This window comes from Narcine bancroftii, chromosome 7, assembly GCF_036971445.1.
Source record: "Narcine bancroftii isolate sNarBan1 chromosome 7, sNarBan1.hap1, whole genome shotgun sequence".
NCBI classification, from domain to species: Eukaryota; Metazoa; Chordata; class Chondrichthyes; order Torpediniformes; family Narcinidae; genus Narcine; species Narcine bancroftii.
The window spans coordinates 214,120,735-214,142,867 of record NC_091475.1 but is presented as its reverse complement, the minus strand read 5'-3'; the positions used below and the strand labels follow the sequence as shown (position 1 = coordinate 214,142,867).

General features: G+C 58.8%; 1 protein-coding gene across 4 annotated transcripts in view; it reads left to right on the top strand.

Annotated features, from left to right (window-relative positions):
- LOC138739700 (ankyrin repeat domain-containing protein 50-like) overlaps nt 1–17,462 on the top strand; it is a 29,829-nt gene extending 12,367 nt beyond the window's left edge. For 3 of the 4 annotated variants that reach the window (XM_069892279.1, XM_069892278.1, XM_069892280.1), the window contains exons 2-4: nt 647–1,192; nt 9,608–9,837; nt 12,178–15,927. In XM_069892279.1, coding sequence (XP_069748380.1) covers nt 792–1,192; nt 9,608–9,837; nt 12,178–15,251 — 3,705 coding nt within the window. In that variant the 5' untranslated portion in view covers nt 647–791 and the 3' untranslated portion in view covers nt 15,252–15,927. Of the gene's footprint in view, nt 1–646; nt 1,193–9,607; nt 9,838–12,177; nt 15,928–17,371 lie in introns of those variants that run through there. The other variant, XM_069892281.1, reaches the window with a different exon arrangement.
- Nucleotides 17,463–22,133: the final 4,671 nt, after the last annotated feature.

Genomic DNA, 22,133 nt, shown 5'->3' with positions numbered 1-22,133 from the left:
CACGGTTTCAATTTCCCATCTGCCGAATTGTGGTTTGAATCCTGGCTGAGGACGACTCGTCCACTGTGCAGCCATCTGGCAGAGCTCCAGACTGTCTCTTGGACCAGACATTCAGCCAAGTTTTCTCGTTGGAGTGGGAGGTTCCCCCAGCTGGGTCCTTGGACCAGATGCTCCTCCAGCTCCCGGGCCAGTCTCGATTCACATCCTTGGGCCGGAATCTACCCCACCTTTCACCCTGTGTGTGTGGTGGGTGTTGTGTTTGTCACAATGGGAGGCCATGCATCAGTCTGTGTGTCGTGAGGGAATATATTGGCCTGGATTCATTGCCCTGTGTTGGGTATGCATATGTCCACCAGTGTGCATCGGCCTGCATTGGGAGAGTGTACATAAGCATGCAAAGGAAGGGCATACATTGGCCAGTGTACATCACCCTGCGTGTTTTAAGGGGTTACATCGGCCTGCATAGGGAAGGTGACTGTAGCCCTGCATCAGTAAGATGTATGACATCCTGCGTACATCGGCCTGCATTGGGAGGGTTACTGTCACCGTGTCAGTAGTGTGTATGACCCTATGTCGGCCTGGATGTCCTGAGCTGGTGGAGGGACCTGGGCCTAGCCTGCCCTAATTATGGGCTCTCTCCCCACAGGTTGACCGTGCCCTGATGGAGCCCCAGTTACGGTGCAGCAGCCTGGAGCCCCAGATTCGACCCCAGAGGCCCAGGTGCAGAGGAGGTTGTGCCTGAGTGCAGCATGCAGGAGGTGTGGCAGTGGGAGTGTGGAAAGGACTGAGAGATGACACAAAGCCTGGTGCAGGGGAAGGTCTTTTACTGCCGGGATTGGGCCCTGAGGAAGCTGCAGCACTGCCTGGACACGTGTGCCAGTGGCCGTAACACCGGCGTGCTCCTCACCGGGGGTCCAGGCAGTGGTAAGACGGCACTGTGCACCGAGGTGCTGTGGCCATTGTCGGAGCAGGGGCAGAGGCTTGAACTGTCTGGCAGAGTGCTGGCCCATCACTTCTGCCAGGCCCAGGATGTGGGCACCCTGTCCATCAGCGGCTTCGTGCTGAGTCTGGTGCAGCAGATTGAGAGGTGCCCGCTGTTGCAGGGTTACCGGGAGAGGCTTCAGGAGAGCTCAGTGCAGGCAGCGCTGCAGCCCAGCGAGTGTGAGAGGAACCCCGAAGAGGCCTTCAAAAGGTGAGGAGGCGCAGTGGTCTTGGTCTAGCCACAAGCATCCCAAATTACGATGTGGAAGAGCCCTGCACAGGAACACACCCTCCGTTTGTATCAACACCTCTCAAATATAGCTCCTTTGAACATGTGCAGTTAATAAAACATAGAATTTTTCACCATAGTACAGGCACAATGTTAAGGGATTCACACCAGGTTTATTTCTAGATGGGGAGCAGGCAGGTTAAATGCAAGCAGGCTTTTTCCATTGAGGTTGAGTGGTTGGCAAAGTTGTTCCCCACAGTAGGGGAGTCTAGGACAAGAGAGTACAAGTTCAAGATTAAAGGACACCCACTTAAAACAGAGATGCGGAGGAATTTCTTTTGCCAGAGTGGGCGGCTATGAAGGCTAGTTTGTTGGTATATGCAAGGCACAGATTGAGAGGGTATCAAAGGTTATGGGGAGAAGGCAGAGGAGTTGGGCTGAATGGGAGAATGGATCAGCTCATGATGGAACAGCAGGGCAGACTCAATGGGCCGAATGTCCTGCTTCTACTTCTATAATCTAGTGATCATAATGCCATTAGTTTAATTATGGAGAAGGATGTGTCTGGGCCTCGGGTTGAGATTCTAAAATGGAGAAAGGCTAACTTTGAGGAAATGAGAAAGGATCTAGAATGCATAAATTGGGATAAGTTGTTTTCTGGCAAGGACATGCGAGGTTAGTGGATGACCTTCAAAGGTGAAATGTTGAGTGCACAGGGTTTGTATGTTCCTGTCAGGATTAAAGGCAAGGTTCACAGGCACAGGGAACCTTGGTTTTCAAGAGATTTTGGGGATCTGGTCTAGTTCGGAAGAAGAGAGAGGTGGATAACAGGTTTAGGCAACATGGGAGCGAACGAGGTACTTGAGGAGTGTAAAAAATGCAAGAAAAACCTTGCAGGAAGGGTAAAAGACACAAGGTTGCTTTGGCAGACACTGGTAAGGAAAATCCTCAGCGTTTCTACAGGTATATTAAGAGGAAAAGGATAGTAAGGGACAAAATTGGTTCCCTTGAAGATGAGAGTGGTCAATAAGATAGAAGGAGTGCAGAGAAGATTTACTTACTAGGAAGTTGATCAACTTCAGGACTGTGTTACAGGGAAAGGTTAAACAGTTAGGACTTTATTCCCTGGAGTGCAGAAGAATGAGGGAAGATTTCATATTATGAGGGGGACAGACAGAGTAAATATAGATCGGCTTTTTCCACTGAGGGGAGGTGAGATACAAACCAGAGAACATGGGTTAAAGGTTTAAAGCAGTGGTTCTCAACCTTTTTCTTTCCACTCACATATCACTTTAAGTATTCCCTATGCCATCGGTGCTCTGTGATTAGTAAGGGATTAAGGTGGTATGTAGATGGTAAGAAAGTTCGAAGTACTCGAGATGGCAGAGGTCGACAGCATCGAGTCCACGCTGCTGAAGATCCAGCTGCGCTGGATGGGTCACGTCTCCAGAATGGAGGACCATCGCCTTCCCAAGATCATGTTATATGGCGAGCTCTCCACTGGCCACCATGACAGAGGTGCACCAAAGAAAAGGTACAAGGACTGCCTAAAGAAATCTCTTGGTGCCTGCCACATTGACCACCGCCAGTGGGCTGATAACGCCTCAAACCGTGCATCTTGGCGCCTCACAGTTTGGCGGGCAGCAACCTCCTTTGAAGAAGACCGCAGAGCCCACCTCACTGACAAAAGGCAAAGGAGGAAAAACCCAACACCCAACCCCAACCAACCAATTTTCCCCTGCAACCGCTGCAACCGTGTCTGCCTGTCCCGCATCGGACTTGTCAGCCACAAACGAGCCTGCAGCTGACGTGGACTTTTTACCCCCTCCATAAATCTTCGTCCGCGAAGCCAAGCCAAAGAAGATGGTAAGAAAAAGTTTGAAAGCCATTATTTTAATTGTACCTCATTGACTCGTTCTGTGCACGGTTTCAGAACTCCAAAGGAAATTGGCCAATGACAATTTTTCTCAAGCAACATATTTCAGTAACAATTGGGTTTAGAACAGTGGTTCTCAACCTTCCCTTCCCAGTCACATCCCACCTTAAGCAATCCCTTACTAATCACAGAGCACCGATGGCATAGGGATTACTTAAAGTGGATGTGAGTGGGAATAAAAGGATTGAGAACCCCTGGTTAAGAGAGAACTTCTTCACACAGAGTGGTGGGAGTGTGGAATGAGCTGCCATCTGAAGTGGTGAATGCGGGCTCATTTTTAACATTTAAGAGGAATTTGGACAGGTACATGGATGGGAGGGGTATGGAGGGCTCAGGACTGGGCGCAGGTCAGTGAGACTAGGCAGAAAAATGGTTTGAGACAGACTAGAAGGGCCGAAGGGACCTGTTTCTATGCAGTAATGTTGTATGTATGTTGTATGGTTCAATGTGGAGATTAAGGAAGTGGATCTTCTTAAAACATCAAGATTGATGTCCTCAGGGCTAGACGTGATAAACCCCAGGCTGCTGTGGGAAGTGAGGGAAGAGATAACTAGGGCAGTAGCTATGATCCTTGAATCCTCTTTGGCTGTAGGGGAGGTGCCGGAGGATTGGAGAATGGCAAATGTAGTCCCCTTGTTTAAAAAAAGGTAATAGGGAGAATCCTGGGAACTACAGACCAGTGAGTCTTACGTCAGTGGTGTGCAAACTTAAGGACAGGATCTATGAGCATTTGGAGAGGTACAGACTGCTCAAGGATAGTCAGCAGGGCTTTGTGAAGGGAAGGTCGTGCCTCACGAGTCTAATTGAGTTTTTTGAGGAGGTAACAAAAGAAATTGATGAGGGTCAGGCGGTCTACATGGATTTAGCAAGGCATTTGACAAGGTTCAGAAAATTGAGTCCCAGAATAAGTGGAAAATTAGTTGTATGAATTTTAAAAATGGCTTGTAGGAAGAAAGCAGCGACTAGTGGAAGGAAAATTTTCTGCCTGGAGGTTATTGACTAGTGGAGGGGCCTCAGGGATCTATTCTGGGACCTCTGCTCTTTGTGATTTTTATAAATAACCTAGATGAAGAGGCAGAATGATGGGCCAATATGTTTGCAGATGACACGAAGGTTACAAGAGGATATAGGCAGGATGCAGAGTGGGGCAGAAAAATGACAGATGGAGTTCCATCCGGATAAGTGTGAGGTGATGCATTTTGGAAGGACAAACCAGAAGGTTGAGTACAGGGTCAATTGTCCGTAACAAGATTGTGGATGAATAGACCTCGAGGTCCAAATCTATACATCCCTCAAGGTCGCCACACAGATTGATAGGATAGTTAAGAAGGCCTATGGGATGCTGGGATTCATTAACAGCGGGATTGAGTTCAGGAGTAGAGAGGTCATGTTGCAGCTCTACAAATCTCTGGTGAGACCACACAAAGTATTGTGTTCAGTTCTGGTCACCTCATTATAGGAAGGATGTGGAAACTGTGGAGAGGAGGTAGAGGAGATTTAGCAGGTAGTTGCCTGGGATTGGGAAACAAGTCTTAAGAGCTGGGACTTTTCTCTTTGGAGCGTAGAAGGATGAGAGGAGACTTGATAGAGGTCTAAAAGAGGAGCACACCGGTGTTGCGGCCACATGTCCAGACACCAAAGGATGAGTGTACAGGGAAGTTTAGGGGCGACGTCAGGGGTAAGTTTTTTACACAGAGAGTTGTGGGGGCCTAGAATGGCTTGCCAGGAGTGGAGGTGGAGGCTGGGGCATTTAAGAGGCTCTTAGACAGGCACATGGATGGAAGAAAAGTAGCAGGTTACGGGTAGGGAGGGTTCAGTACTTTTTTTTAGAAAGGAATATATGGGTCGGCCCAACATTGAGGGTTGACAGGCCTGTTCTGTGCTGTATTGTTTTATGTTCTCTGTTTGGACCCAGAAGAGATGGGCAGATCTTAAAAGGATTTTTTACATCAGTATTCACTCAGTAAACTGGCACAGATTTGAAGGAAGTAAGGAAAACAAGCAGTGAGGACGTGGAACCTGTACAGATTAAAGAGGAGGAAGTGCTCGCTGTCTTAAAGCAAATAAGGGTGGATAAATCCCCAGGGCCTTACAAGATATTCCCTTGGACCTTTAGTGAGGCTCATGTAGAAATTGCAGGGGTTCTGGCAGGAATATTTAAAATGTCCTTAGCGACGGGTAGGTGCCAGAGGATTGGAAGGTAGCTCACGTTGTTCCATTGTTTAAAAAAGGCTCCAAAAGTAACCCTGGAAATGATAGGCCAGCGAGCCTGGCTCATTATTGGGTAAGTTATTGGAAAGTGTTCCAAGAGGTGGGATATACAATTATTTGGATAGCCATGGACTGATGGAATAGTCAACGGGCTTTGTGTGTGGTAGATCATGTTGAACCAACATTATAGAGTTTTTCGAGCAGGTTACCAGGCGAGTTGACAAAGGCTGTGGATGTTGTCTCCATGGACTTTAGTAAGGCCTTTGACATGGTCCCACATGGAAGGTTAGTCAGGAAAGTTTAAATGCTGGGTATTCATGTGGAGGTCTTCAACTGGAGTTGACATTGGCTACACAGGATAAGCCAGAGAGTAGTGGTGGATGATGCTTCTAGACTGGAGGCCTGTGACTAGTGCTGTGCCTCATGCATCAGTGCTATGCCTCATAGATTGGTGCTGGGACCATTGTTGTTTGTCATCTATATCAATGATCTGGACGATAATGTGGTAAATTAGATCAGTAATTTGGTAGATGACAAAGATTGAAGGCGTTGTAAACAGTGAGGAAAGTTTTCAAACATTGCAGAGGGATCTGGACAAACTGGAAAAACGGTCAAAAAAATGGCAGATGGTGTTTAATCCAGACAAGAGTGGGGTGTTGCATTTTGGAAAGACAAACCAAGGAAGGACATACACAGTAAATGGTCGGGCACTGAGGAGTGCAGTAGAACAGAGGGATCTGGGAATACAGATACATAATTCCCTGAAAGTGGCATCACAGGTGGACAGGGTTGTAAAGGGAGCTTTTGGCATCTTGGCCTTCATAAATCAAAAGTGTTGAGTACAGGAGTTGGGATGTTATGGTGAAGTTGTAGAAGACATTGGTGAGGCCACATTTGGAGGATTGTGTGCAGTTTTGGTCACCGAACTACAGGAAGGATATCAATAAGATAGAAAGAGTGCAGACAAGATTTACTAGGATGTTGCCCGGACTTCAGGAACTGAGTTACAGGGAAAGATTAAACAGGTTAGATACTTTATTCCCTGGAGCGTAGAAGAATGAGGGGAGATTTGATCGAGATATGTAAAATTCTGAGGGGGATAGATAGAGTAAATGTAGGTAGACTTTTTCCACTGAGGGCAGGTGAGATACAAACCAGAGGACATGGGGGATTAAGGGTGAAAGGGGAAAAGTTTAGGGGGAACATGAGAGGGAATTTTTTCACACAAAGTGGTGGGGGTGTGGAACTTCATTACCTGAAGTAATGAAGAATGCAGGGTCAATGTTAACATTTAAGAGGAATTTGGACAATGACATGGATGAGAGAGGTATGGAGGGCTATGGACTGGTCATTGGGACTAGGAATAATAGTTTACCATGATCCTGAGGTGCCAAAGGGGCTGTACTTTAATATTCTATGGTTCTCAATCATATGGGTGAACATAGAACATTCCACCACAATGTTGTGCCAAACCATGTAAATCACCGGATAAATCTAACCCTTCTTTCCTTGACACCCATAACCCTCTATTTTTCTTGCATTCATGTGCCTGTCTAAGAGTTGATGCATCCTGCCCCCAAATGTCTGAGCTCTTATTGATATGCTGAGGGATCTGAGGGTTCAGGTCCACAGCTCATTGAAAGTGGCCTCACACATAGATTGGGTGGTGAAGAAGGCGTGTGGTCTGCTGGGCTTCTTTGGGTGGGGCATTGAGTGTAACAGTAAGGAGGTCAGGTTGCAGCGATACAAACTGTGGTTAGTCTGCCTGTGGAACAGTGTGTAATTCTGGTTGCCCATTACAGGAAGGATGTGGGGGCTTTGGAAAGGGGAGAGAAGAGGTTCACCAGGGTGATGCCTGGTTTAGAGGGGATGGGTTATGGGGAGAGAAGAGGTTCCCCAGGGTGTTGCCTGGTTTAGAGGGGATGAGTTATGGGGAGAGAGAAGGTTCACCAGGGTGTCCCCTGGTTTAGAGGGGATGGGTTATGGGGAGAGAAGAGTTTCACCAGGGTGTTGCCTGGTTTGGAGGGGATGGGTTATGGGGAGAGAAGAGGTTCACCAGGGTGTGGCCTGGTTTAGAGGGGATAGGTTATAGGGAGAGAAGAGTTTCACCAGGATGTTTCCCAGTTTGAAGGGGATGGCTTACGAGGAGAGAAGAAGTTCCCCAGGGTGTTGCCTGGTTAAGAAGGGATGGGTTATGTGGAGAGGTCGGACAGACGGGTTGTTTCCTCTGGATCGTTGGAGGCTGAGGGGAGGTCTATAGAGGCATCGACAGGGTGGGCTGTCAAAATCTTGTCCCCAGGGTAAAAGCGTCACTCACAGTGGGATGTTTGTGGAAGGTGGGTGGATGTTTAAGGGAGATGTGTGGGGCAGGTATTTTACACAGAGAATGGTGGGTGCCTGGAACAGGGGTTGTGGTGGAATCAGGTACAATAGTGGTATTTAAGGAGCTGAAGATCCAGCTGCGCTGGATGGGTCACGTCTCCAGAATGGAGGACCATCGCCTTCCCAAGATCGTATTATATGGCGAGCTCTCCACTGGCCACCGTGACAGAGGTGCACCAAAGAAAAGGTACAAGGACTGCCTAAAGAAATCTCTTGGTGCCTGCCACATTGACCACCGCCAGTGGGCTGATAACGCCTCAAACCGTGCATCTTGGCGCCTCACAGTTTGGCGGGCAGCAGCCTCCTTTGAAGAAGACCGCAGAGCCCACCTCACTGACAAAAGGCAAAGGAGGAAAAACCCAACACCCAACCCCAACCAACCAATTTTCCCTTGCAACCGCTGCAATCGTGTCTGCCTGTCCCGCATCGGACTGGTCAGCCACAAACGAGCCTGCAGCTGACGTGGACTTTTTACCCCCTCCATAAATCTTCGTCCGCGAAGCCAAGCCAAAGAAAGAGACGGACCCACTGGATGTATTTAAGGCAGAGATCAATGGGTTCTTGATTAGCCAGGGCATCAATGGTTATGGGGAGAAGGCCGAGAAGAAGATGCTGAGCGGGAAAATGGATTACCTTATGATTGAATGATGGGGCAGACTCAATGGGCTGAATAGACTATTTCTGCTCCTATGTTTTATGGTTTTAATGTCATGAATATGAGGGAGATGGTGAGATATCTGCCAGGTGCAACAGAGATTTAATTTGATTTAGACCAGTTGGCTCAAGAGATTGTCCCTGTACAGGCTCCCTCGACCCCCTCCCTTCAACCCCCTTCATCCATTTACCCCTTCCCTCACCCCCTCCCTCACCCTCCTTCCCCCTCGCTCCTCTTCCTGTACCCCCCCTTCTCCTTCCCTTCCCTCAGCCCCTTCCCCTCACCTGATGTTGGGGTCGTGACCGGGGCTCAGACTGTCAGTGTTGTGACATCGAAGTGTTGGGTTCGTAACCCCGGGATGGGGTGTGGTAGAGTTCTTGACTCCGGGTTGGTGTGTTGGGAGGGGTCGTGATCCTGGTCATGATGCTGGGGGCGTGACCCCAGAGAGGGGTGTACCGCTGAGCTTACATGTCACCTGCATTCTTTCTGGGTTGGGTGGTGGTAAAGTACAAACCAGGTCTTCCCTGGGCTGAATTACCCTTGACGGACCCCCCCCCCCCACACCAACATGCCCTAAACCTGTGCCTTGGGGCGAGGGTTCAGATGAACCAGCTGTTCCTTGCTGCACGTAAGGAGTTGCTGCGTGTCGGTGAGGCAGGGTGTGTTCACACAGCTTCGACTCACATTGCCTCACAGGCAGAAGACTCCATATTCAGCTCACGCATGTGCAGGTCATGTGCCTGTCCGGGCCCACGGGATCTCACCCAATGAGTGTCATTACAGCACAGCATGGTTCACGGGGCTGGTGAGGCAGCCTGCAGTTTCCTCACACACCCTTTGCCCCCACCGGCATGGTCCCTCCACCTCAGTCACCCTCGAGCTGCGCACTACTGCACCATGAAACATCCACACTGAGGGAGGGACACATTGTGGGAGGTGCACTACTAAGTGAGGGGATCACAGTGAGAAGTGCAATAATCCCAAACTCCCCTACCTACTCCCCTTCCTGACCACCCTCCCTAAATACCCCTCCTTGTAACTCACTGCTCCCACCCCCATCTCTCCCCTCCCCATCCAACCTGATGCAGGCACTCACTCGCCCCATACTCTGATATGAAGGCTGCCAACCCCAGTAAGTCATGGTTGGGGTTTGGGGGGAGAGAAAGGTGTGCACCTGATGCCAGCTCTGACCTGCTCCTTTTCCCTGCTGCAGAGCTGTACTCCTCCCTCTGTTGGACCTCGATCCCCCTGCCCAGACCCTCCTGCTACTGGTGGATTCCATCGACGAGGGCGAGAGCTGCCGTGACCCTGAATGCAAACCCTCAGGACCGAGTCTTAGCATCGCTGAGCTCCTGGCCAATCAGCATGAGCTCTTCCCCTCCTGGTTACTGGTCGTCTGCTCAGTACGCAAAGAGAACAAGGCCGTCAGTCGCATGTTTACAGGTGAGGCAAGAAGGCGAGGGGAGGTGGGGGAGACGGGTCCCACACACACTGACCCTCTTTGGGGGACAGGTCCCACACACACTGACCCTCACTGTGGGACGGGTCCCACACACACTGACCCTCACTGGGGGATGGGACCCACACACAATGACCCTCTCTGGGGGACGTGTCCCACATGCACTGACCCTCACTGGGGGTTGGGTCACACACGCAATGACCCTCTTCTAGGGGACTGGTCCCACACACACTGACCCTCACTGGGGGACGGGTCCCACACGCACTGACCCTCACTGGGGGACGGATCCCACACACACTGACCCTCACTGGCGGACGGTTCCGACACTCAATGACCCTCTCTGGAGGATGGGTCCCACATACTGATCCTCACTAGGGGACGGGTCCCACACACACTGATCCTCGTTGTGGCTGGGGACAGGAATTGTGCCTGGAGGCAATGCCAAGTGCTGAGGCTGGGGTCTATTCGAAGAGGTGGGGCATGTCCTTGGGGGAGGCCAGAGGGTGGGATGGGGCAGGGCCAGTCTCTGGAAAGGTGGCTGAGGGTGAGGCCTCCCCTGGGGTGGAAGGAGCTGTCCCTGGGGGCGGTGCCTGTCTCTGGAAGCCAGCCAAGGATAGAGCCTTTCTGGAACCTGGGCTGAGGGCAGTGCTTGTAGAGTGGGAGTGGTGCCTGAGAGGGTGGAATGGGGTGGGGCCGGACCATGGAAACGTGGCTGAGGCCCTGTCCCTGGGTGGGACATGTGCCAGGGGTGGGGATGGGGCCAGGGCCTGCACATCCGGAAGCAGGTCCAAGGGTGGGTCCTGGGGGCGGGGCCTGTGTCTGGAAGTGGGGATGAGGGCGGGGCCTGTACCGGGATGTGGTGGGACCTGTCCCTGGGGGTGGGGCCTGTCCCTGGGGCGGGGGCTGTCCCTGGGGGCGGGGCCTGTGCTAGGGTGGGACCTGTCACTGAGGACGGGGCCTATCTCTGAAAGCGGGACCTGTCCCTGGGGGTGGGACTGATGGTGGGGACTTTTCCGGGGTGGGACCTGTCTCTGGATGCGGGGCCTGTCCTTGGGGGTGGGACCTGTCCCTGGGGGCGGGGCTGTCCCTGGGGACGGGGTTGAGGGCGGGTCTGTCCCTGAGGGCGGGTCTGTCCCTGAGGGCGGGTCTGTCCCTGGGGGCGGGTCAGAGGGTGGGTCTGTCCCTGGGGGCGGGGTTGAGGGCGGGTCTGTCCCTGGGGGCGGGGCCTGTCCCTGAGGGCGGGTCTGTCCCTGAGGGCGGGTCTGACCCTGAGGGCGGGTCTGTCCCTGGCGACGGGGTTGAGGGCGGGTCTGTTCCTGGGGACGGGGTTGAGGGTGGGTCTGTCCCTGAGGGCGGGGTTGAGGGCGGGTCTGTCCCTGGGGGCGGGGCCTGTCCCTGAGGGCGGGTCTGTCCCTGAAGGCGGGGCCTATCCCTGGGGGCGGGTCTGTCCCTGGGGACAGGGTTGAGGGCGGGTCTGTCCCTGAGGGCAGGTCTGTCCTTGAGGGCGGGGCTGAGGGCGGGTCTGTCCCTGGGGGCGGGGCTGAGGGCGGGTCTGTACCTGGGGGCGGGGTTGAGGGTGGGTCTGTCCCTGGGGGCGGGGTTGAGGGCGGGTCTGTCCCTGAGGGCGGGTCTGTCCCTGGGGGCGGGTCTGTCCCTGAGGGCGGGTCTGTCCCTGAGGGCGGGTCTGTCCCTGGGGGCGGGTCTGTCCCTGAGGGTGGGGCTGAGGGCGGGGCCTGTCCCTGGGGACGGGGTTGAGGGCGGGTCTGTCCCTGGGGGCGGGGCCTGTCCCTGAGGGCGGGGCCTATCCCTGGGGGGCGGGTCTGTCCCTGGGGACGGGGTTGAGGGCGGGTCTGTCCCTGAGGGCAGGTCTGTCCTTGAGGGCGGGTCTGTCCCTGAGGGCGGGTCTGTCCCTGGGGGCGGGGCTGAGGGCGGGTCTGTACCTGGGGGTGGGGTTGAGGGTGGGTCTGTCCCTGGGGGCGGGGTTGAGGGCGGGTCTGTCCCTGAGGGCGGGTCTGTCCCTAAGGGCGGGTCTGTCCCTGAGGGTGGGGCTGAGGGCGGGGCCTGTCCCTTGGGACGGGGTTGAGGGCGGGTCTGTCCCTGGGGGCGGGTCTGTCCCTGGGGGCGGGTCTGTCCCTGGGGGCGGGTCTGTCCCTGAGGGCGGGTCTGTCCCTGAGGGTGGGGCTGAGGGCGGGGCCTGTCCCTGGGGACGGGGTTGAGGGCGGGTCTGTCCCTGGGGGCGGGGCCTATCCCTGGGGGCGGGGCCCGTCCCCGGAGCATTCGCAGCCCTTGCACCCACCCACTCAGCCGCTTCCCCGTCTCCGCAGGGTTCCGCCGCCTGTGCCTGGACGACCTCCGCAAGCCGCACACGGTGCAGGACGTGCAGCAGTACATCCTGAGCCGCCTGGACCGCGAGGCCGCGCTGCGCCGCCACCTGAGCCGGGAGACGGCCGAGATGTTGAACCTGCTGCACATCAAGAGCACCGGCTGCTTCCTGTACCTGGAGCGGGTGCTGGACGGCGTGCGGGACGGGCGCGTCGCGCTGCGGGAGATCCGCCACATCCCCGGCACCCTGCACGGCCTCTACCTCTGGATGTGCCAGCGCCTCTTCAGCCGCAAGCTCTTCGCCAAGGTGCAGCCCCTCCTGAACGCGCTGCTGGCCGCCCGCTCTCCGCTCAGCCTGCCGCAGCTCTACCGGGCCGTGTGGAGCCGCTGCCGCAGCCTCAGCCAGGCCGACTTCCAGCGCCGGCTGCAGGCGGTGGCGCCCCTCCTGCGGCCCGGGCCCCACGACACGCGGCTGCTCTTCCACCACAGCTTCGCCGAGTGGCTGCTCGACGTGAAACACTGCACCCAGCGGTACCTGTGCAGCGCGGCGCAGGGTCACGCCCTGCTGGCCATGGGCTTGAGCCTCCAGGCTGGCCGACTGCGGCCGGCCCAGGTGCAGGAGCTGGCGCGGCACCTGGTGCACTCGCGGCTGCTGCCCGAGCCCTGGGGCCTGGCGCTCTGGATGGTGTGGTGCGGGGCCCCGCTGGGCGGAGAGACCCCGCCGGCCGGCGCGCCTCCCCTCGAGCAGGAGGTGCTGCAGGTCCTGCTGAAGGCCGGCGCGTCCGCGGGCGAGCAGCAGCGGCCCGACTCGGCGGCGCTCGTTCACGGCGCCCCGGAGCGGGAGGGCTCGGTGCGGGCGCTGCTGGAGAGCGGCGCCAGCGTGCAGCGGCGGGACTCCCGCGGCCGGACCCCGCTGGCCCGCGCCGCCCTCGGCGGCAGCCTGGACGCGGTGAAGCTGCTCCTGGCGCGGGACGCCGAGCTGGAGGCGGAGGACGAGCAGGGCCAGACGCCGCTCACCCTGGCCGCCCGCCTGGGCCACGCCGAGGTGGTGCAGTGCCTGCTGGCGCATGGCGCCCGCCTCCAGCACGCCGACCGCCGGGGCTGGACGGCTCTGCGCTCCGCCGCCTGGGGCGGCCACCCCGCCGCGGTGCACGCGCTGCTGGCGGCCGGCGGCGCGGACGTGGACGCCGCGGACGCGGACGGGCGCACGGCGCTGCGGGCCGCCGCCCGGGGCGGCCACGACGAGATCGTCCTGGCGCTGCTGCGGCGCGGCGCCGGCGTCGACCGGGAGGACCGCGACGGCCGCACGCCGCTGATCGCCGCCGCCGCCGCGGGCCACCGCGACACGGCGGAGATCCTGCTGCGGCACGGCGCCGGCGTCAACCATCGCGACCGCGACGGCCGCTCGGCCCTGTCGGTGGCCGCGCTCTGCGTGCCCGCCGGCCGCGGCGACGCCGGCGTGGTGGCCCTGCTGCTGGAGGCCGGCGCCGACGTGGGCCAGCGCGACCGCGACGGCCTGAGCCCGCTGCTCTTGGCAGCGCTGGAGGGCCGCGCCGACGTGGTGGCCCTGCTGCTGGAGGCCGGCGCCGACGTGAACGAGGCGGCGCCGGCGGGGCGCACGCCGCTGCTGGCCGCCGCCTCGCTGGGCCACGCCGCCGCGGTGCGCACGCTGCTGGAGTGGGGCGCGGCCGTGGACTCGCTGGACGGCGAGGGGCGCACGGCGCTGGGGGCGGCGGCCGCGCACGGCCGCCCGGCCGCGGTGCGCGCCCTGCTGGAGCGCGGCCTGGACGAGAACCACCGAGACGACCTGGGCTGGACGCCGCTGCACGCGGCCTGCTTCGAGGGCCACGGCGCCGTGTGCCGGGCGCTGCTGGAGCACGGCGCGCGGGTCGGCGAGCGGGACCACGACGGCCGGGTGCCCGCCCTCCTGGCGGCGCAGGAGGGCCACGTCCACTGCCTGCGGCTGCTGCTGGAGCGCGGCTCGCCCCTGGAGGCCCGCGGCGCCGACGGCCGCACCTGCCTGTGCGCGGCGGCGCTGGAGGGCCACGGCGAGGCGGCGCGGCTGCTGCTGAGCCGGGGGGCGAGCGCGGAGGTGGTGGACGCGGACGGCAGGCCGCTGCTCTACCTGCTGGCGCTCGAGCCCCGGCGGGACATGGTGCGCCTGCTGCTGGAGGCCGGCCCGCCCGACCTGGAGGCCCGGGACGCGGCCGGCCGCACGGCGCTGCACGTCTGCAGCTGGCAGGGGGACCTGGAGCTGGTCGGCCTGCTGCTTGAGGCCGGCGCCCAGGTCAACGCGCTGGACCACGAGCGGCGCTCGGCGCTGCACTCGGCCGCCTGGCAGGGCCACGCCGCCGTGCTGCGCGCCCTCCTCGACGCCGGGGCCCCGGTGGAACAGGCCTGCCGTCAGGGCGCCACGGCGCTGGGCATCGCGGCGCAGGAGGGCCACGCCGAGGTGGTGCGCATCTTGCTGGAGGAGGGCGCCGACGCCCACCACGCCGACCAGTATGGCCGCACGCCCATGAAGGTGGCGGCCAGGCGCGGCCAGACCCAGGTCATGGCGCTGCTGCAGAGGTTCGGCGCGCCGCCCTTCAACGGCCCGTTGGCGCCGGCAGCCGCCTCCCGGCGCTCCCCCAGCCCCGGGGCCCCGGACCCCACCGGCGAGCAGCGCGAGTCGCCGCCCTCCACGCTCGCCGCGTCCGCGTCGCCCTCGCTGTCCACTGCGCCCGTCGACGGCCTCAGCTTCGCCCAGCAGCACGCGCCCGGCTCCACGCTGCCCCGGGCCCCGGCGGCGCCGCCGCACGCCAGCCCCCACCGCGAGGCGCCTGGCAGCCCGAGGCTCTCGCAGGCCAACAGCCCGACTCCGGTGGAGCGGCGCCCGGCGCCGCAGGACCGGCGGAACGGGACGCCGAGCTGCGGGAACGGCGGCCCCAAGACCTCCCCTCGGAAGCTCTGCGGTGCGGGGCCGCTGATCGCCATCACCAGCCTGGACCCCGAGCTCAACCTGAAGCAGGCCATCAAGCTGCAGTTCGAGGGTCCGACCAGTGGCTTCAGCTGCAAGAAGGAGACCCCGTTGTGAGGGTAAGGCGGGGTTTGGGGTGCCCGAGGCTCAGAATGGGGTGATTCTGTCCGTCTCTTCCCTCTCGACCCGCTCTCTGGCTCAGATGCCCCGTCCGGCTCGCCTTTGGCCTCTTCCCTTGGTTCCCTCCAAACATCTTCCAGGTGGAGTAACTCTCCGCTCTGGCCGCTCAGACGACCCACCACTCTGTGTGAAGAAGATGGACTTGGGTTCCCTTTAAATCTCTCTCCCTTTAAACCTGATTCCTACCCTGGAGGGAAAAATACAGCGGCCCTCGTGACTTTCTGATCCCCTCTGTTCGCCTCAGGTCCCGACTCTCCGGGGAGAAAACTCCCAGCCTCTCCTTAAGCTCCCAGTTCCAGCCGCATCCTTGTAAAGCAGTAAGGTCTGCAGACACCGAGCTTGAAGTAAAAATACAAAGGTGCTGGAGAAACTCAGCAGGTCAAACGCATCCACGGGACGTAAAAGGCAGTCGGCCCAGAGGCAGATACCGTCTTGACGCTCTTCGAGTTGACCAGGCAGCTGAATTCTTTGGTGCGTCCAAGCAATCCAGAATTAAAGGCTGTGTTTTTCTGGGAAGGAGCTGGGCTGTAATTTGATCAAACATTGAAGTGAATTGGCCACACTCGCACTTTAGTGAAGACGTCGTGACGATCTGGTGTTTTGTGAGCCCGCACTCGGCGGGAAGTGGCAGGATTTGGGAGGACACTTGCCTTTGTGTTTCTAACTCTGCCTGCAGGGTGTTGATCAGGCCACGCTGCAGTTTCTGGCTGTAACCCCCACGGCCAGACTGTCCGACCCAGTCCCATCCACTGCCACAGACCCCGTGCACCCACGGTTGCAGGAAGCATCAACTCAGCAGGTCCAGCCGTGCACTTTATACAGCAAAGCTGCATAACCAACGTTGCAGGCTTGAGCCCCTCCCTCATTAAGGTCTGAGCGAAATGTCAGTAGGCGCCTGAATCAAATCGGGGGAGGAACACTGTCCCACAGACAGGAGGTAATAGGTGGATAAGGGGGGAGGGGGACTCTGAATAGAGAGGAAAGGAGCTGGAGAAAAGAGATAGGGGAGGCAGAACGGGGTGTGGGCTGGTGGAAACCAGAGAAGTCGGTGTTAATGCCGTGCGGTCGGCGAGGGCCCAGACGGGGAATCAAGTGTTGATCCTCCAGTCTACGGGTGGTCTTGGATTGGCAGCACATGAAGCCATGGGCAGGCATGTCGGTACAGAACAGATTCACAACACCCTGGTAAGAGCTGCGAGTGCAGAGCTGGATACAGAACACCAAGTCTTGGTCTAGTTGTCCCTGTACTCGGTGGCCTGGCCGATGAAGGGCACCGTGTCAAACGCCTTCTTGACTAGCTGAGGCAGGGAACTATGCACCCAGCCCCTCTTCTCCCCTCCCCACCCACGTCTCCCCCTTCTACCACTCACCCCAGGGCCCTGTCATTCACCGAGTAACTCCGCCTCGCACTTGTCCCAGTTAAATTCCAACTGCCTTCCCTTGACCCACTTTCAGATCCTCACTGTGCACTATACAAACCATTGTAATGACCCCTTCGTTATTCTTCCTGTTCAATGCACCATCCCGCCCAACGCAAACACCGGTGGATTGGGCCCTGCATCGATTTATGTGGCCCGCCGCCAGTTATTGACCATCTCCTGTCGCCAGGCACGAACCGCGGTCAGAGGGTGGTGCCGTTGGCTCGGGTTCCTGGGGTCACCCTGAGCTCCCCGCGACTGACTCAAACCTCGCCTCCAGCACCTCCCCGTTCCCATTTTACAAACGCATTCATGAGACCAGGTGGCCTCTCCCGAAGCGCGGCGCTCCCTCATCACTCCCTTGGCACCGTCTCTCCTGGAGCGCGGCGCACCCTCGGCACTGCCCCTCCCTCAGCACACTGTTGAACAGCGCGACGCTCCCTCAGCACCTCCCTTGCAGGAGCACGACGTTCCCTCACAGCATCCCTTCCTCGGCACGACTCCTCCCGCGACACCGCCTTCAGCATCCCCTCCCATATTGCTGCGCTCCCTTGGCTTGGCGCCCACCCCCCCCCCCCCCCCCCCGGCAGTGACGGGGAGGCTGCAGATTCTGAACCGTCTTTTCTCTGTTCCTGGCAGAGCGACTGCTCGTGGAGATTCGTTGACGGGGAGATTCCTCGGTGCATTATTGACTGCGGCCTCCAGCCGTTCTCCCTCGGGACCTGCTGTGTGGGACAATCCTGAATGGATTGGGGAGCTGCGCTCCGTGAGCTGGTCCTGCCGGTCTGGAGTGGACCAGGCTTGCGTCTGGATAGTATTCAGCGCCCGTCCTGGTGTGAGGACGCAAGTTTCCAGCATCAACTTTAACAGGGCCTGGGTGTGAAGTGCTGAACCGGGGTGATTCCTGCTGCAACCCAGGGGTCGGCCCCTGCCAATGCAAAAGCCTGGAGACTAGGGGCGGACTGGGGGAAGACCCGTACCCAACATCACCGCTGCAGGTGCCGGCTTGCTGGCGGTGGTTGATTCACGTTTTACATAGATCGGGGGGTTTGGGGAGATATTTGGTGAAGGGACTGTTTGGGTCTGTGTACAGGTTTTGCGTTTGGGATATGTGTATGGGATCAAGTTGTGTTTGGAAACCCAACTGCGTTTCTACGCGGTTGGGACATCTGGCTGCGGCCCTGGTGCGAGTCCCAGCTCCACCTCCCCAGGACCGGGTCCTTGCACTAAAGCTGCTCCCGGCCCCGCCACGCAGCGCTGGCGGAGGAAGGAACCTTCTCTGGGACAGCCGTGGGGCCTGCCCCAATCTGGGCATCACGTAGCCAGACATGGAGAGATCGGGGACGGGCTGGACTCTTGTGGGGAAGTTCTCCCACAAGCTACGGTTGAGTTTAACCCTTGATGTGACTCAGAGAGTCCTTTCCTTCCCAGATAACGGTGGGTGCCAGGTCCCCAGGCATGGGTGGGGGGGGGGGGGGGGGAACGGATTCCAGGACTCCTCCCGAGGGGTGGCGTTGATCAGCTGAAGACTTGGTGGTGCCACGTGGATGGGGTCCGGGCTCCAACCTCGACCCTGCAGTGATTTCGGCTGCGGTTTTCCCGTGTCCTGAGGTCTCCCTGATTCTTCTGTGCGGGGTAGCGCAGTTGCTGGCCAGCCATGGACGGTTTCTTTTTTTACCTTTTCTACGCGGTTCCCTGGCGGGACATCAGCAGCGTGATGCTGCGCTCACCTCTCTGCTTTTGATACTGTAATGGTTTGGGATAAATCTCGCCCCACTGGAGGCTTTGGTTGAACCGCGTCGCTTCTATCTCTGGGTTTGAATGCCTGCAGACACACACGGATACCGGTGGGGAGAAGGGGATCGCACCTCCTCACCGCAGCGCAGAGGGAGCGCCAAACTCCGGGTTAGGCCTGGCGCCGTCCAAGAAACGCAGCGACGCCTTGGCCTGGGGGTGGTGTGGACAGATGCGGGCCCGGTGCTGACTTTCGCACGTGTTTCAATGGCTGTGCACAGAGATTGGACCACGTTCCCCTGATGTCCTGCTCCGGTCACTGAGGGGGGAGGGGTCCTCCCCGACCCTTGGCGTTACCTCGTGTCCGCTACGTTGGCAGGGACCTCGTTGATCGGTGGCTGGAACTGAGTCCCTGCCGCTCCCAGCTGAGACATTAATGTTCTGGAGGGGTGGACGACACTTGACTGAAGACACCTCTTCGAGAGAAACTAACGGGACCGAAGCTCTGTTCAAATCGTCTGTAAGCAGCACGCAGACCAGTGGACAAAGCTTGTTAGTGCCCCCACCCTCGTGAGGACACCAGCAAAGGTGGCCCCACCACGGCGCAGTTGGGTGCCTGCGACTTGGAGGAGACGAATGGAAGGAGGGACGGGCGAAGCAGGAAACGACCAGTCTGGTTTTTGTGTTTTTGTCCCGTTTACAGTTTTTGGCCTGTAATAGTTGGAATTTGGGAGAATGAGGGGAAATCTCGTTGAAACATTTCGAAGGTTGAAAGGCGTGGACAGTGTAGATGGAGAAAGATTGTTTCCCACGGTGGTCTTAAAACAGAGAAGCGGATTAATTTATTCAGCCAGAGAGAGGTGAATCTGTGGAATTTGTTGCCAGGGTGGTGGTGGAGGCCGGTTCATTAGGTGTATTTAAGGCAGAGATTGATCGGTTCTTGATTAGAGGTGATGGGGAGAAGGCCGGGCAGTGGGGATCATGGTTGAATGGCCTACTTCTACTCCAATGCTTAGGTCCTAACAGGGTATCAGGAGGTTGGACAGGCTATTCGCTGGGGTGTGGGTGGGAGGCAGAGGAAGGGTTCTAAAAGGCTTTGCACAGATAAAGGGAACGCTCACAGTCTGTTTTCTGGGAGAGATTATTCGAGAACAAGTTTAAGTGAGAAGAGTTTAGGGTTGAAGAGGGAACTGAGGGGTGACATTTTCACTCATGTGATGGGGGGGAGGGGTCGTATCTGGAAGCTGTGGAAGTGGGGACGATTACTAAGTTCAGGGGACATTGAGGTAGATTTATGGGTCGGAGGATTTCCACGGCACGAATGGGACTGGCCTGCCATGCCGACTGAGTGATTGACGCGGTCGCGGATGATCCGGGTGTCATGTTCACATCGCCACACACCCCCCCCCCCCCCCACCCCACCTCCCGTTGCCAGTAATGCCTAGAAGTGTGTCCACCTCTTGGATGGGTTCAAGGCCCCTTCCCGTAAAGTTGGCCGCCTCCGAATGAACCCGTCCCCGCTCAGCTGAGATCCTGGCGCCTGGGTCGTGGTCCGTTCGGCCGGGAGAAGCACCTTCCGTGAGATCCCTCCTCATTCTGGATCTCCTTCCGAGGTCGGCGCTGGGCTCGGGGTCTTGATAGGATGTGGCGGGCGGTGGGAGTTTCCCTGAATATGTCCACAGCAGCCTCCCGCCCCCGCTGCTCCTCCTCCAGGACCCCCGACCCTGACTCAGTCCCACGGCCACCCACCCGTTCCCTGCTTCACCCCCCAGTTTTATTTTAACACAAACAACAATGTTACAAACACAAAACCCCACGGATCTACAACCAAACCCCCCGTAACATGGGGCAACAAACCCACGAGAGGCAGTGATGGCGACCACCCCTCTATGACACAGTTTGACACGTCAAATTCAACCACGATTTTCATCATCAACTAGTGCGGGGCCATTCCCTCTCGCTCCAACACTTCACGGCCCGGACGTCTCCCCGAAAGACTGGCAGGCAGTCAGCTCTCCCCAACACCCCCCCCCCCCACCCCTCTCTGCCCACCGCCTCGACCCATGAACAGCCAGTTGCGCCAACCCCATGAGGAGATCGACCGAACGTCCGGCCCCGTCCGCACCGGGCGGCCGTCGATCAGGAGCGTGGGGCTGAAGTGCAACTAGAATTTGAGGAGCCACCCCTTCAGGTGGGCGAAGAGGGGCTACAACCTCACACACACTCCACAAAGGTGTGGGACCCCCTCTCCTCCAGGCCGCAGGAGGCCGGGGTGTCGGTGAACCGTCTCAGGACACGGTGACTGGGCACTGCTCGGTGCAGCACCCTCCACCCAGGTCCCCTGAGGGCTCCTGAGTGTAGTGACCTCCACCGGGGACCCCGCTCGCCGCAGGGCGCTAAACCCGACCACAACGGCGTGTCCGGACGACTGGCGGGTTCGCTTCTCCTCAGGACCCCGACTCTGGCTCAGAGCCGGGCAGGTAGCACCGTGAACTGGGCAGGCCCCTGCGGACTGGCCCGCCCGCGCTACAGGTAGCGAAACACTTGGATGGAGTTGTGCATGCTGTCCATCACGGCCACACGGCCGTGCCGCACTAGCGCCGAGCCCCGCGGGCTGCTGAGGCCACTCTGCCCCACGGCACAGGCGCCGCCCTGCGCCGGGAAGAGCGGCAGCGAGTGACGGCGGCCCCGCTCGTCAATGCACACGCCCCAGCGGTTGCCGCAGCCCAGCAGCCGCCGCCGAATGCGCGCTCGCCTCTCCGTTCGGGTCCCGGGCCTGCAGGCGCCGGTTGCCGTAATCCACCGCCTACACGGCGGCCGGCGTGAATGCCGTAGGGGAGATTCAAGTCTCCCCGGCCGCAGCCGAACCTCCCGTTCCTGCAGAACGGCGCCGCTCCCCGTCAAGCCCCGCTCGGGTTGGCCTCGCTTCTGCTCCGGGGACGAGGGGCGGCCCACCTGCCCAGCTCCGGGGAGGCGACGGTGTGGCGCAGGTCGAGAGATCCGCTGGGCTGGGACCCCCAGCTCAGCCGCGACCCTTTGACTTCGGGGTCCCGGCCCGCTCGTCTCGCCTGAAACGCCGCTGCTGCTGCCCTCGGGTGTCCGGGAGGCTTCGCCCTCTCTGCCTTCAGCGCTGGATCTTGGCGAGGATGGAGCCTGGATGAAGCCGCTGCGTTGACCTCCCGCCCTGGGGTCCTGGTGATGTGGGAGCCGGCGCTCCCTCTGCGCTGAAGACTCACTGAGCCCGCTGCCCCGAGGTCGTCTCCTGCCTCCCCCCGGAGCCTCCAGATGAATCATCCAGGAAAGTCTCAGCGGAGTCGACGCTCTCGCTGGGCGAGGCCGATCTCTGGGAGAGACTGGCTGTGTCCGCCGGCCCTGGGTGCGCTGTCGGCGGGCGCAGGGCTGGGGCTTCGCCGCTCGTGCTGAGATCCAGACAGCTCCGACTGAACGGTCTCCTCTTCAGTCTCCTGCAGCTGTTTGCGGCCCCTCTGGCCCGGACTGGGATCCCGGAGCAACGTTGCGCGGCCGGCTCTGTGCTGAAGGAATTCCCGTGGGTTGATGGCCCTGACACGCCGGAGCTGGCAGCAGGCAGCTGGCAGGGCTTGGCACCTTCCACCTTGCTCCGGTCGGTGTCGGGCGCGCTCCCCTGCTCGGTACACCGGGAACCTAC